The sequence below is a fragment of the Falco rusticolus genome, chromosome Z (assembly GCF_015220075.1).
Source record: "Falco rusticolus isolate bFalRus1 chromosome Z, bFalRus1.pri, whole genome shotgun sequence".
In the NCBI taxonomy this organism is placed as follows: domain Eukaryota; kingdom Metazoa; phylum Chordata; class Aves; order Falconiformes; family Falconidae; genus Falco; species Falco rusticolus.
In genome coordinates, this window is record NC_051210.1 from 82927614 (window position 1) to 82940363 (window position 12750).

Here is a 12750-nt window from a genome sequence, read left to right on the forward strand (position 1 = left end):
ATGCAGGTGACGTGATGCTCGTGCGCTGTGTGCTCCCTGCTGTGACACTGTCTGTACACTCCAGGTCATCAACAGCCTGTAGCCAAGCAAGTAAATGAACAACGAGCTCCACGCCCATGTATTACTCTTCTCTCTCAACCATTTTTAAATAATTGTCCATTTTTCCTTTCTCCTCCACAGTCTAACAATATGATGTTAAAATATGTGAGATGCTCTGCAAGACCTCCTGGCCCCCGTTAGTAAAGCAGGGTGTAAAGCAGCAGCTGCAAGCTCAGAAATCCAACCTTCCATCTTTAATACAGTGGAAATAGTAAAGCTAAGATTTTTTTATCAGGTCTAAAATATCCCAAGCTGAGCATATATTTAATGAAAATGCACAATTGCATTTGTGCATACCTACAAATGTTCCTAATAGAGAAGCCACAGTATTATTACTGATACTAAACATACAGGGCTCCCAGAGTATATTAGGTGTTTGTGGATACCTCGGCAGTTGTTTAGCTCTAAGGACCATACTAGCGGTAGGAGGAGAAGGGCTATCCACAAACCCTGACATACCCACACGCAGTGTTTTGTGCAATCGCCCCTATGGAAATGTCACTGCTGGGCAAATCGTGTGTTAGGTTTGCAGTGCATCTCAGGGCACTCACATCTGAAAGGATGCCTCCCGGGTGGTCCACGCTGCTAAGGTGTGTAAGGAATTCAAAAGAAGGCGACTCACTTCTGGTTTCAATTATTTTCATGATTTCCAGCTCCAACCTCTGCACCCAAGGATCTGACAGTCATTACACGGGAAGGGAAGCCACGGGCCGTTGTCGTCAGCTGGCAGCCACCGTTGGAAGCCAATGGAAAAATTACTGGTAAACATTTACATTATCCTGTACTCTCCGCTTTTTTACTGTTCTGATCTTTGCTGCCTTCACTTCCTATCTGTTTCATTTTGGTTAGGTTTTTTTTTCCTTGGGTGCTATTTCATCTGATGTTACTGTATTTTCTCTTACTTTTATCAGCCAGACATTATTTTATTTTCTGTTATTTGTATCAGCCAACTTGGTCTAGGAATCAGGGCAGTGTTAGGTATGCTGCAAGATCTACAGCTCAGGGGATGCAAGTCTTTTATTTTTAAATGCTAAGAGCAGTAATCAAAGTTAAAAAATGCTGCACTCGAAGTGAAGGTTTTGTGGTACGTGCTGCTCAGCGATAATTAGAAATGACTAATAAGTACTTTGTTTGGCAATAATGCAATACATAATACAATGCGTATGTAATATGTAATGATAAGTTGCTCGGTGCAGCACATCATGGGAAAATTTATTGTAGATATTAACTTTACAATAACAATTTAGGACAGTGATGAACAGGGAAAAAAATGGTAATACTGACAAGAACTGAACTTAATGGATGCTTCGCAATGACAGATTTTGTTTTCCAAAATACTGCATGTGACCTTAGTGCCTAATTAAGAAATCCATTACAAACCTTTAATGTTAATTTAGTTTAAAGAATACAGTTGAGTTGTGTCTGAGACTTTGTGTTTAAATCATTATTTTAGGCTGTTAATAGACATCTCAGAGGCTTATCATTATTAGGAGAAATACTGCCCATATTCAGAAATGTCCACTTGATGGTCACGTTACTACAAACAGTTGGGTTAGACCCGTTAGTTAGAGCCATTAGCAGTGAAGAGTGCTGGGGCAGATTTTAACACTTGCAACTCAGCAGGGCTTCACTGGCGTCGGATGAGCTGTTGTGAGTTACACCCGGAAAAGTGTCCCACTTTATGTTACCAATAAAATAAGGATATATTTCCATGTGGACATCGGCCAGCGATAACAATTCCTAGGCTAGATTTGCGTAACTGTGTATAATTTCACTCTCTATTATCCTCAGCACTTTACAACCCCTGACCGTGTCAGAGAGGAGGATGTTTTGATGAAATGGCTTTGTTTACACTTACCTAATTCAGCCATTAGAGACAAGAAATGATCGTTCTGATGGACAGTGCACAGGAGTGCTAATGGTCCTGATTCCCTGGTGACTTTCCAAGACAAAATAAAAGAAAAGCTTTCCTGACTTCCAATCCGTGGTAACAACTTTTTATAGAGTTGTTCCATCGACTGAGAGCAGGCTGGGTCCCTTGACATCCATGCACAAACTTCTTTCTTGGAGCACTCGGTTGGAGAATGACTCTCACAGGGATCTTTTAGTGCATCCGGGTCAAATGGTTCTTAGACATAGCAAGCAGAGAAAACAACTCTTTGTGGAGAGTAGAAATGTCCCTAACAGCCACATCTTCATCCTTAAAAATGTTTGAGCAATTACACACACACACACACACACACACACACACACACAGACACACACAGACACACAGACACAGACACAGACACAGACACAGACACACACACACACACACACACACACCCCCCCCACACACACACACACACACACACACCCACACACACCCACACACACACACACCCCCACACACACCCCCACACCCCCACACACACACACACACACACACACACCCCCCCCCACACACACACCCCCACACCCCCCCCCCCCCCCACACACACACACACACACACACCCCCCCACACACACACCCCCACACCCCCCCCCCACACACACACACACACACCCCCCCACACACCCCCCCACACACCCCCCCCCCCCCCCCCCCCACACACACACACACACACACACACACACCCCACCCACCCACACAACCACACACCCACCCACACACCCCCACCCACACCCACCCACCCCCCCCCCCCCCCCCCCCACCCCCCCCCTTACCTATCTATTAATTCAAATGTCATGGTCAGAGAAACTGCTTTAGTAACCCCACGCTACAAGCCTTTACATAAACTCCTGTAATATAAAACAAGAATAAAAATCAACCACACAAAACCATCTCACTTCCATCCTAACACTGCTTAGTAACCATTCATGTGGAATGAGATTTGCATTTTTTTATTTCAGAATAGGGAACCAGCTGTAGTAAGGCTTACACCAACTTTGTAGTAACTTTGGGTGCAGGCAAAGATGAAGCCCAGAAGACCCGCTCAGGCTCTCCCTGTTGCAGTAGCTCACGCCTGCGGCATGGCACTTCAGAGCAGTCTTAGAGTGGCACTTTTGCATATGACTAATTTGCCAGGGAGTATTTTAGGGGGAAAAAAACCCACACAAAGAAAAGATATTTTTGAAGTTGGGCAGAAACTGGTGTTGCAGGGTGTGCTAGACATCTCAGCCTTTTTTACTGGCTTTTTTCTTCTTCCCAAATGGCAAGGTAATTCCTACAAACTGTTAGTTTCCTAACACTCGTACTTCTACTTGAAGTTTTACAACTTCTATGTTTTATTGAACAGTAAGTAGTTCTCGTAGTACTCTTAAGTTACCAGACTTCTGGATTACTAAAATTTTTGCTTCTTCCCCAAAATACTTTCCCCTAGAGCAGCCAAGGAATATCACATGGCTTCCCTTAAGTACCCAGCAATTGATGTGTGCGATTAATGCTGTTTAGTTTTATTGATGCTTCAGACACACTGAAGATGTACATCGTATGGTTTATGGCAGCCATTGGGCTGAATGGTGCATCTGAATTTGAGTAACGTGCTTGTAACAGCCTTTTAATGTGCTACCCATTTTCATATTTGTTAAATCTATATTTCTTACAGTGAATGCTGTACTTGCAGGTTTGTTCTAAAAATAGACAAACATCTATTTTCAAAACATTTCTCAAAGCTATTTTGATTGGAGACTTGGTGTCTCTGCTTTTAAAAAGAAAACGCTGTTTTTTTCCAAAATCCAAATTGTACCTGTATTTCGTAACAGAAGCACATTAAAATTTGAAGTACTAACGGAGATACTGTGTTTCTTCAGCTTACATCCTCTTCTATACTTTGGACAAGAACGCTCCAATCGACGACTGGATCATGGAATCCATCAGTGGTGACCGGCTCACCCACCAGATCATGGACCTCAACCTGGACACCGTCTACTACTTCAGGATCCAAGCTCGCAACGCCAAGGGAGTGGGGCCCCTCTCCGATCCTATTTTCTTTCGGACGCTGAAAGGTTTGGATCTGCGTCATCTGCATAGTAATGATACATAGAATTTGCTTATGCCTCCGTGGGAGCTTTGCAATTAATTCCGTGTCAGCCAGAAGAGATCTTCCTACTTTGAAACTCTTATTGAGAGATAAAAGCGAAACACTGCATCCAGTAGTTGACAAAAGTAATCCACATAATGAGGCAGTAACTATTATTTTTAAATTCAGTCAGCTGGGGGAAAGCACCCTGACAACACCTAACTTTCTCCCATCAATACTTAAGGTAATTGGATTTGACTGGATTTCTCTAGGGAGGTCCCTTTTCATTTTGGATCCTCTGGCGGCTGTAGGAACCTGTAATGACTCACTCCTATCAACAGAGTAGGCATGCAAAATGATAATTAAAAAGCTCAGCAAACTGAGATGTGACTTGACTTTGTGTGGGGAAAGTCCTTCCAGGTATTTTTCAACAGCAGGCCTCGATTATTAATTAATTAATACCTGATCCCTCTCCCTTAGTGACTGGTGAGAAGGAGCAGGCAAAACAGGGGCACCTGTTTTTGTGGGGTTTTTTTGGCTGGTACTTCAGCACTGATGTGTTCATGAGGGCAAAGGACTGTTGTATCAGACTCAATTTCAAATTAACAAGCAGAGATATTCCTCTCCTCTCTTCCCCGCTGCCTGTCTGTGTGAAGCCCTGACATGATCTACCCGGCAATTATTAGTTATGAAGATGTAAGCAATATTACCGTGAGTGGGAAGCAGGGTGCTTGCCACAGCTCTGCTCCTTATATTTTAACTGTCACTCATTCATTTGCACAAAGGTATGAAATTACTTTTAAAAAAGACATGTAATTAATGAAAAACTCCGCTGACATAAACAGCGAAGCTATTCCAGGAAAGAAGCGTGGCGTATGAGAGAGCACGTTATTGCTGTGCCTTCTCTAGAGAAAATCCAGGGATTTGTAGGTAAAAATAACATCTTGGCAGAAGAGAATTGAGACTGGACTCAGGCTGGGCCTGAGGAGTCATGACTGGAGGGAAATTAGGGAAATTCAGGCTCAAACCTGTGCCGGAGAGGCAGCCTCCTACCATACTTTCCATGAATTAGCAAGAGTCAGAGAGGAAAAAGAAAAAAAAGAAAAATTGTATCAATTTGTTCTGAGCTTATCATTGCCTGCCCAGGTTTTCAGGACTTACTTGTCCAAGTCATGTTTCACTTTGAATGAATTATTGGGAAGATACTGATTATTCATTCTCTACTGCCATGAAATGTGAAGAGATAGCACTTCACGGGTGCTTCATCTCTATCAAGCCGATGGTGCCAACTTAATTTCATGCTCACAATTTGTGCCAAGCAGAAGAAGTCTATTAGACTGAGTTTAAAATGAGCCAAGGCATCAAAATATAATAACCGCAGACTAATGAGATATGAAAAGATACAGAGACCCAGATATCTCAACTAAACCAAAAGATTAACGGACTTGATATCACCTACTTTGTAATGTTTACACAAAGTACCATAAAACTCATTTGGGAAATGAATTCTAGATCAGACAGCATCAACAGATACCAAAAAGATGAATTTACACATTTGTTACATCTTGTAATAGCCTACAAGGACTCTGTCTAATACCCTGCCATGAATACTTAATGATATCCACCCTAAATATGTCATGTTCTATTCTATTCAACTGGTCTTTTGACAAATCCGTCCCTACACTTGAGGTGAAAAGACTTTCTGAAGTCTTGAGTGCATTGTGAATTATGCAAAAATGTTGGTTTCCTGCCCATAATAATTATTAGCAGAAGATCTGTATGTGCCATATGGTGATGCGAGCTCTGATGGCGAATCTGTGTCCTGATCAGAGAAAGTTTTAAATCACGAGGAACTCAACAAGCATCAAAGATCCACTAAGTCACCCACTGTCTCGTTTCGTGTAGTAGAGTACATAAAGCTCCTCCAAGGAAACCAAGCTGTTCCTTGTGTTGTAATTGCAATGTGAGTATTTGTAGGGACTTTTCTTTACTAATGAAAGTGTAGTGATCTGTGAGAAAGAGATGTGTTTAGTAGTAAATAACACTACCACGGAGCAATGAGTTTATATTCTTCCACTTCAGCTCCGCTGATGGTAATATAGAGGCAAATGGGCAAATCCCTAGCTTATGTAAATTGTCGTTACACTGTGAACTTCAATCAGTCTACCACAGTTTACATCAGGTGAGGATCTGCTTTCTTTATGCTCTGGCTTGTTAAATTTATCACTTAGAGCATGAAGAAGCAGATACACACCTTCTTAGGCACCTGGAAGAGAAGAATAAAATGTGATCAAACATCCCACCTTTGGTTTTTGTTGTATAACATGGGCCAGAATTCGGTGTCGTTGCTCGGATTTTTCTTTCTCCTTACTGAGCCTGGATGACATATACATATACATATACATATATATATATATGTGTGTGTATGTGTTTATGGAAGAGAAGCAGAGAGCACCCAAATCGTATGTGCATTTTGCAGCCTGTTGCAGTGCATACTCACAGGTTGCTCCTGATGTTGAAGTCCAAGTCTCAGTGTTCCATTGGCCTGTAAGTGGCTTTTAACTAATCATTTTCAGAAATTCTTGGAGTTGCAGAAGTAAATAAATAAATCATCTGAGGTTGCAACTGCCCAATGAAATGTGACATCTAAAGGGAAGGACGGAGCTGGCGACAGGCAGGCAGGCAGGCAGGCAGGGGATTTCCTCAGGCTTTCCAATAATTTGTCAGCTCTCTGGGTTTTCTTCTGTTGCAGAAACAAGCAGATCTTGGAACTGTACGTAGCGAGTGTGCTTACGCTTTCCTCTGCTGAGCCCAACCCATTCTCGTTTCAGCCAGCCTTTACAAACAGACCTTCCTTGAGCACCGAGCTCCTTTAATTAAAGAAAATGAAAGAGTGGTATCCTGCTTGTCAGGCTGGCTCAAAACGTTACATCCACACGTATGAACTGGAAAAAAAAAGTTGCCTGTTAATGCACCTGCAGACATAATGCGAAGCAGGGATAGCACTCCAGATCAGATGCCGTTTTAAAAGGAAGAGTAGGGAGGGTGAGAGGGAGGGAGAAAGAAATCATGGGCATGAAACACAGATAGTCCATTGTGCTAAGATCGGCAGGAAAACTCTAGGCATGGGCTTTCTGCAGGACATCAGATGAGAAGCTGCCCCTTGTACCATTTCTACGAGAGCCCTGAACCCGCAGGTGATGCCACTCTGCGCCTTGACCCCCCTTGTGTGGTCAAGTGTGGGGCAGCATTTCTAGCCCTGCAGTGCCCTCTAATGCTGCCTTGCGTCGTGCTCCAACAGCTCATCCCGGTTCATAACTGGCACCAAAGGCAAACCCCTGTGACCTGCCTGAAGCAGGTGCTACCCCCCTGGGCTGCAGCATTTCTAGGCACTGGAGGTGTCATGGTTTCACCTCCTCCATCACCTGGAGAAGGCAGCAAGCACTGAGCGGTGCCAGGGCAGCGTCTGAGTGGCGTCAGCGGTCGGATGGAAGTAATGGCAGTCATGGGCAGGGTTTCACGTCTTCTTGAGGATATTTGTCCTGAAGGAAGGGTGGTAGCCCAGTCATGGCACAGTGGGGAAGCACAGGCTCACAGATTTCTAGAAAGTTTGAGACAATGTGCTCCATAGACCCTGTGTATGTGCTCCATATATACCCTGTGTATGTGCCTCATATACCCTGTGTATGTACTCCATAGGCCCTGTGTATGTACTCCATAGGCCCTGTGTATGTGCACCATATATACCCCCTGTATGTGCTCCGTATACCCTGTGTATGTGCTCCATATACACCCTGTGTATTGTGCTCCATATACCCTGGTATGCGCTCTGTATAAACCCTGTGTATGTGCTCCATATACTCTGCTTCTCTGCATCCATGTAAAAAAGTCTGAGGGGGGGGGGTGTGTGGGAATTTAAGTGAAGGTTTGGGGGGCATCCAAGGAGCTACGCCCCCTCTGCCACAGGTGTGGAGCTCCTGACTGTGCCCGTGATAGTAGATCACTGCTATTTCGGTACTTCCGTTTGTTCCCAGCACGATGCCGTGATCCAGGACATTGCAGTGGTTTTAGCAGCGTGGGAGCAACCTGCTCCGCACCTGCAGGCGGGGGTTATTGGGCTTCCAGATTCACATGCCAAATCACTTCTTTTTGCCTCCAATTTCCTCTACTTTAAGATTCTTACATAATTTATGAAGCAGAGGGCTGGTTAATGCTCTACCGTGATAGCTACTTAGGAATTCGAGGAAAGTTCAGTTCCCTCAGCTGCATCATAAATAGTCAGAAGTTGTAGCCACGCAGGAAAGCTACATATAAATATATATTTTTAAAAAAAATAAATAAAAAATTAAACAATTTTAAAAAATTTTTAAAAGCTACATATAAATAACAGATATAAATATATCTGTTGAATTTCCAAGTCTTGCCTGGTGCACTTCAGATCACGCTTTTATGGTTATTATGCAAAAGCATGTAAATAGTTTTAAACCCTCTTGTAAAATGCTGAACCAATGGGAGTAGAAGCCAGGCTTTCAACTCATAGGTGATCTGAGTGTAATTATTTAAAGAAGCAGTGTCTCCCTTTCCCTTCTTGCTTGATTAAGCTTCTCCGCTCATGCCAGAAAAAAATACCCAAGAGAATGAAAAAGTGCTGCGGCCAAGGTCTCACGTTTGGAAGAACCTGGTGAAAATACCCGCTCTACTCGTGGTTCAACCCATGTTCAGAATTCCGGGAGCATCCGGACAATGCTCTTGGCTGTAGGGCGTCGCTTTTTGCAGCCCTGTGAGGAGCAGGGAGTCGGTACTCAGAGTTCCTTACGGGTCCCTTCCCACTCGGAGCTATTTGGTGATTCCATGACGCTGTGTTGTGTCCTCTCGGTTCTCCAGGATCTCTCTGGAAATGGGGATCGGTTAAGACACGGTAGCTGGTGTGATGCGGCGGCGAGGAGCTGTCAGCCTCTAATGACATTGTCTCTTTCTTGCAGTTGAGCACCCTGACAAAATGGCTAATGACCAAGGTACGGTGCCCTCAATCTGTTGCCTTTTTTCTGGGGAGGGGCCGTGCTTTTCACCTGGGCTGCACACCTGATGAGGCAGGCACTGGCTTGCTAATTAATCTTGTTAATGAAGTTCTGCTCAGCTGAGGCTGCTGCTTTGATGGGGAAGATGTAAATTTTCAGGAGAGGAAATTGTTTTGTCTCTTTTCTGAAGGACCAATTAAAATGTCAAGCTTCTTTGTGTGAAATAAATTTTTAGTCTCTCTGCTGCACTTCTGAATAATTCACATTAAGTATAATTAAGCTCAGCATAATTTCCAGGCTCCTCTTACACCCTTTCATGGGTTATAGATTAAAGTTCAAAAGCCTCACTATGTGAAATCATAAATCATCTTTTCTCTCAAAGCAGCTCCTGTTTCATAATGGCAAAGTTTAGTCAACTTTTCAAGGCATTATCATTGCATTTTCCAAATACAAATGTCTGACTGGTCACGGTTCCTCTGCCCCTTCGAGTACCTGTGAAGCCTGTTGCTAGGATATTTCTTCCCTTTTTTTTGCTTCAGACCTATTTATTCCAAAGTATTTCTTCCAATTACAGCTAGAGCATCGTACATTTACGTGACGTCTGCCCAAGGAAATGCTGCAGTGACTTTTGAGAAAAACTCAAACCTGGTCTTGGGAGGTTTATTGGGATTTGTACTCTGAGTTCCCACTAGTTTAAAAGGCAAAGTGAGGTGTAAACCGCGAGTCCCTGGCTTGACTTACCCCAGTTTAGTGGGTTACGTTAACCTGCGATAGATAATTCCTAGGGAAGACAAGAGAGCGGTATTTAGAAGATCAAAACTCAATTCTAAGCCCTTTTGTAGGTTTTATTTTGACCTGGAGCATCCCTGGCCTATTTCTTCGCTAGGTTTTCACTTTGTGCCAGGTACCACATAAAGCCTCACAGCAAGGCGGCATGTTGGAGGGACCCTCTCTCAGCCAGTTTGGGAAATTCACCTTCTGATTTCAGCGTACAATTTCCTGAGAGAAGCAGAAGTATACGAATTACAAAATTAAAAGCTGGTGTGCTTGGTACGATTGTTTGCACCACAGCACACACAAATGGAAAATGTCAGGTTTGAAAAGGTAAACCCTATTTTTTTAAAGGGTAAAAGTGTTAAGTTACAAAGCAGCCTGAAAGTAAATTGTCAGTATGTTTTTCTTCAAATTTGCATATAAGGTGTTTTCAGGCAGGTTTGGAAAGCCTAGGAGAGGCTCCAGCACAAGGTATCAAGGTAAGCAGGACTGAAAAAATGTCAAGTTCAGGTGTTTTTTTTAAAAAACAAGGAGAAAAGAGAAGGCTGGATGGAAAAGTAGTGTTAGTGGTTTTGTTTTTCACCGAGCGTGTTGCTCTGTGACCGTATGGTTGTACAGCTGTACCGTAGCGGTGTGTAATGGATCTCATGGCACAGCGTGTGGGGCATCTGCCTTCTCCGCTGGTGGGGCTTTCCAGTGGCAAAGCCGGCACCGGAGTCACTGCCAGGCACAACCATAGGACCACTGCTCCTATAGGCATGGTCCGTTCCCTCCCAGTACTTGTCCCCCATCTTCTTGCCCATGAAGCAGGTATCTGTGCAAGCGGCATCAGGCTGGTTCCTGAGCTTCTACTTGCTGCTTTTCATGGAGCGCTGCAGAAAATCCCCTTGGTCGGATGCTCTACATACTACTTTTGCGATGCTTTATGGGAGGAAAAAAAAAAATGTGGAAAAACATTTTAAGGTTCCATAGAGTGGTAAAGCTATGTCCATCACAAGGATATGGAGAATCAGATCCTCTGCAGGGAGACCTGCCTATCCTACCTTGTGCTGTAGTTTTGTCTCCCTCGTTAATTAACTCCCTAGTTAATGGGGAGATGTACATAAGCATGACAGGTTAAGCTGCTTTGTATATGGGAGGTGAATATGTGTTCCTCAAACTACCCCAGAAAAAGAGAGGTCTGTGTTGTTTCCCTTTTGTGCATCCTGTTCCTCTGGGAATGCTGTGCCCCTTGCTCAGGTTTTCCTTGCTGTGCAAAAAGCAACATCAGAATAATTCATTGCTCTTGACCAGGCTGAACAGTCTCTGCCACCTGTTTAGTGAGTGATGCTCGGTATAGACTTTAAGCCAGGAAAGATTTCCTCCAGTCTGGTGTAGCTACTCGCAGTGTGGTGTCTGGCTGAAGCGCATCCCCCAGGTGGTAACTGTGCTGGGGTTGCAACCGTAGCCTGTGAATTCCCAGTTGCTTTGGGTATGGTGGGGGTTTTGGTTTCATTTGAGTCAAATAACTGATGAGATGACAAAAATGAAACAAGGTTAGCGAGGCTTTAGCAGCCAGCGGGTGTGCACAACCTGAGTTACACAGTCACTCCTCGTACGTAAATACTGTCTTCCCCCTGGGGATTTGGAATATGCTGCATTTTCGTTCTTTAGGACTGTGGGATATAAGGAGGAGAAATTCTGAACCTTTTTGTTGTATCTTCTGTAGGCTTGCTGGTATCTGAATTCAGCTTCCATTTTTATGTGACCTCGATGATGAATTCTAATAAATCCAAGTCTGAGGTCTTCACTTGCATTTGCTTGATCTTTAGGCAGCTTAACACCTGGAGGTGTTTAAAAACCACGTAGGTATGGTGCTCAGCAAGGTGGTTTAGCGGTGGGCTTGGCAGTGCTGGTGTAATGGTTAGGCTCGATGATCTCCAAGGTCTTTTCCAATTTAAAGGATTCTACCATTCCATTCTGTTATTCCAGCTCCATTAAAGACAAGTGGATGGTGCCAGGTCTCACTGCAACCGCACTGCTTACACAAGCTGTAAGACAAACAAAGTCAAAGTTTCTGAAAGCTCATTTGCCTTAGAAATCATCAAAGCTAATTCTTTAATCAGCCTGAACCGACACCTGCTGAAGTCAGGGGGAGCCTTTTAAATTACTCTGTGCTTGGGGCAGGGCCCTGGGGGCCATCTCTGCCACAAATGCAATTGTTATTGAGTGACATGAATTAACTGTGGTAGGTCATCTGTCTCCAACGCCAGCTCGTGGCTCCCGTGTTCAGGAAGCAAAATCGACTTACACGGCAGCAAAGCCTTGTTGGAGGATGTGGGACGTGTGAGGGGCTTCGGGCAGAGACACCAAGGCTGCAGGGCAGGAGGAGACAGAGCTCTGAGGACCCCAGATGTGGGATCTGCTAGAAGGGGCGGTACAACCGCCAGCGACCTTGGGTGCAGGAAGGGGAGATAGGGAGGAAAGCAGAACTTAGGGAGGGTTTCAAAGGTTTCTTAGTCCGGGGCAACTGTACTCTTGGTTGTGGCAACTCCCTGGGAGAGCAGAGACCAGCTGCTGCACGAAGGGGCTACCACTGATAAGAGGAGGCAAGGGGTACCCTACCCCCATGACTTCATTCTTGCACATGACTGCCAGACAGAGTTGAGCCCAGCCCAGCCCATTCCGTCGCTGGTCCACAACTGTCTGAAAGAAGGAGGAATCCCAATGCTGAAATGCAAGTAATGCTCCCAGGGCACAGACACTCTTACCTGGAGGGGAAAAAGAGGAGCATCAGCATCTGGAGAATCACGTCATGCACTTCCCAAGAGAGCCCTTCAATCTGAAGTGGGTGCCAAGCCCTTGAATATGTCTTCCTT

General features: G+C 44.4%; 1 protein-coding gene across 1 annotated transcript in view; it reads left to right on the forward strand.

Annotated features, from left to right (window-relative positions):
- The window catches only part of DCC (DCC netrin 1 receptor), a 133667-nt gene that overhangs the window by 89092 nt on the left and 31825 nt on the right, over window positions 1-12750 (forward strand). Inside the window, exons 10-12 of the mRNA XM_037372664.1 lie at window positions 753-860; window positions 3892-4086; window positions 9083-9115. Coding sequence (XP_037228561.1) covers window positions 753-860; window positions 3892-4086; window positions 9083-9115 — 336 coding nt within the window. The remainder of the gene's footprint in view (window positions 1-752; window positions 861-3891; window positions 4087-9082; window positions 9116-12750) is intronic.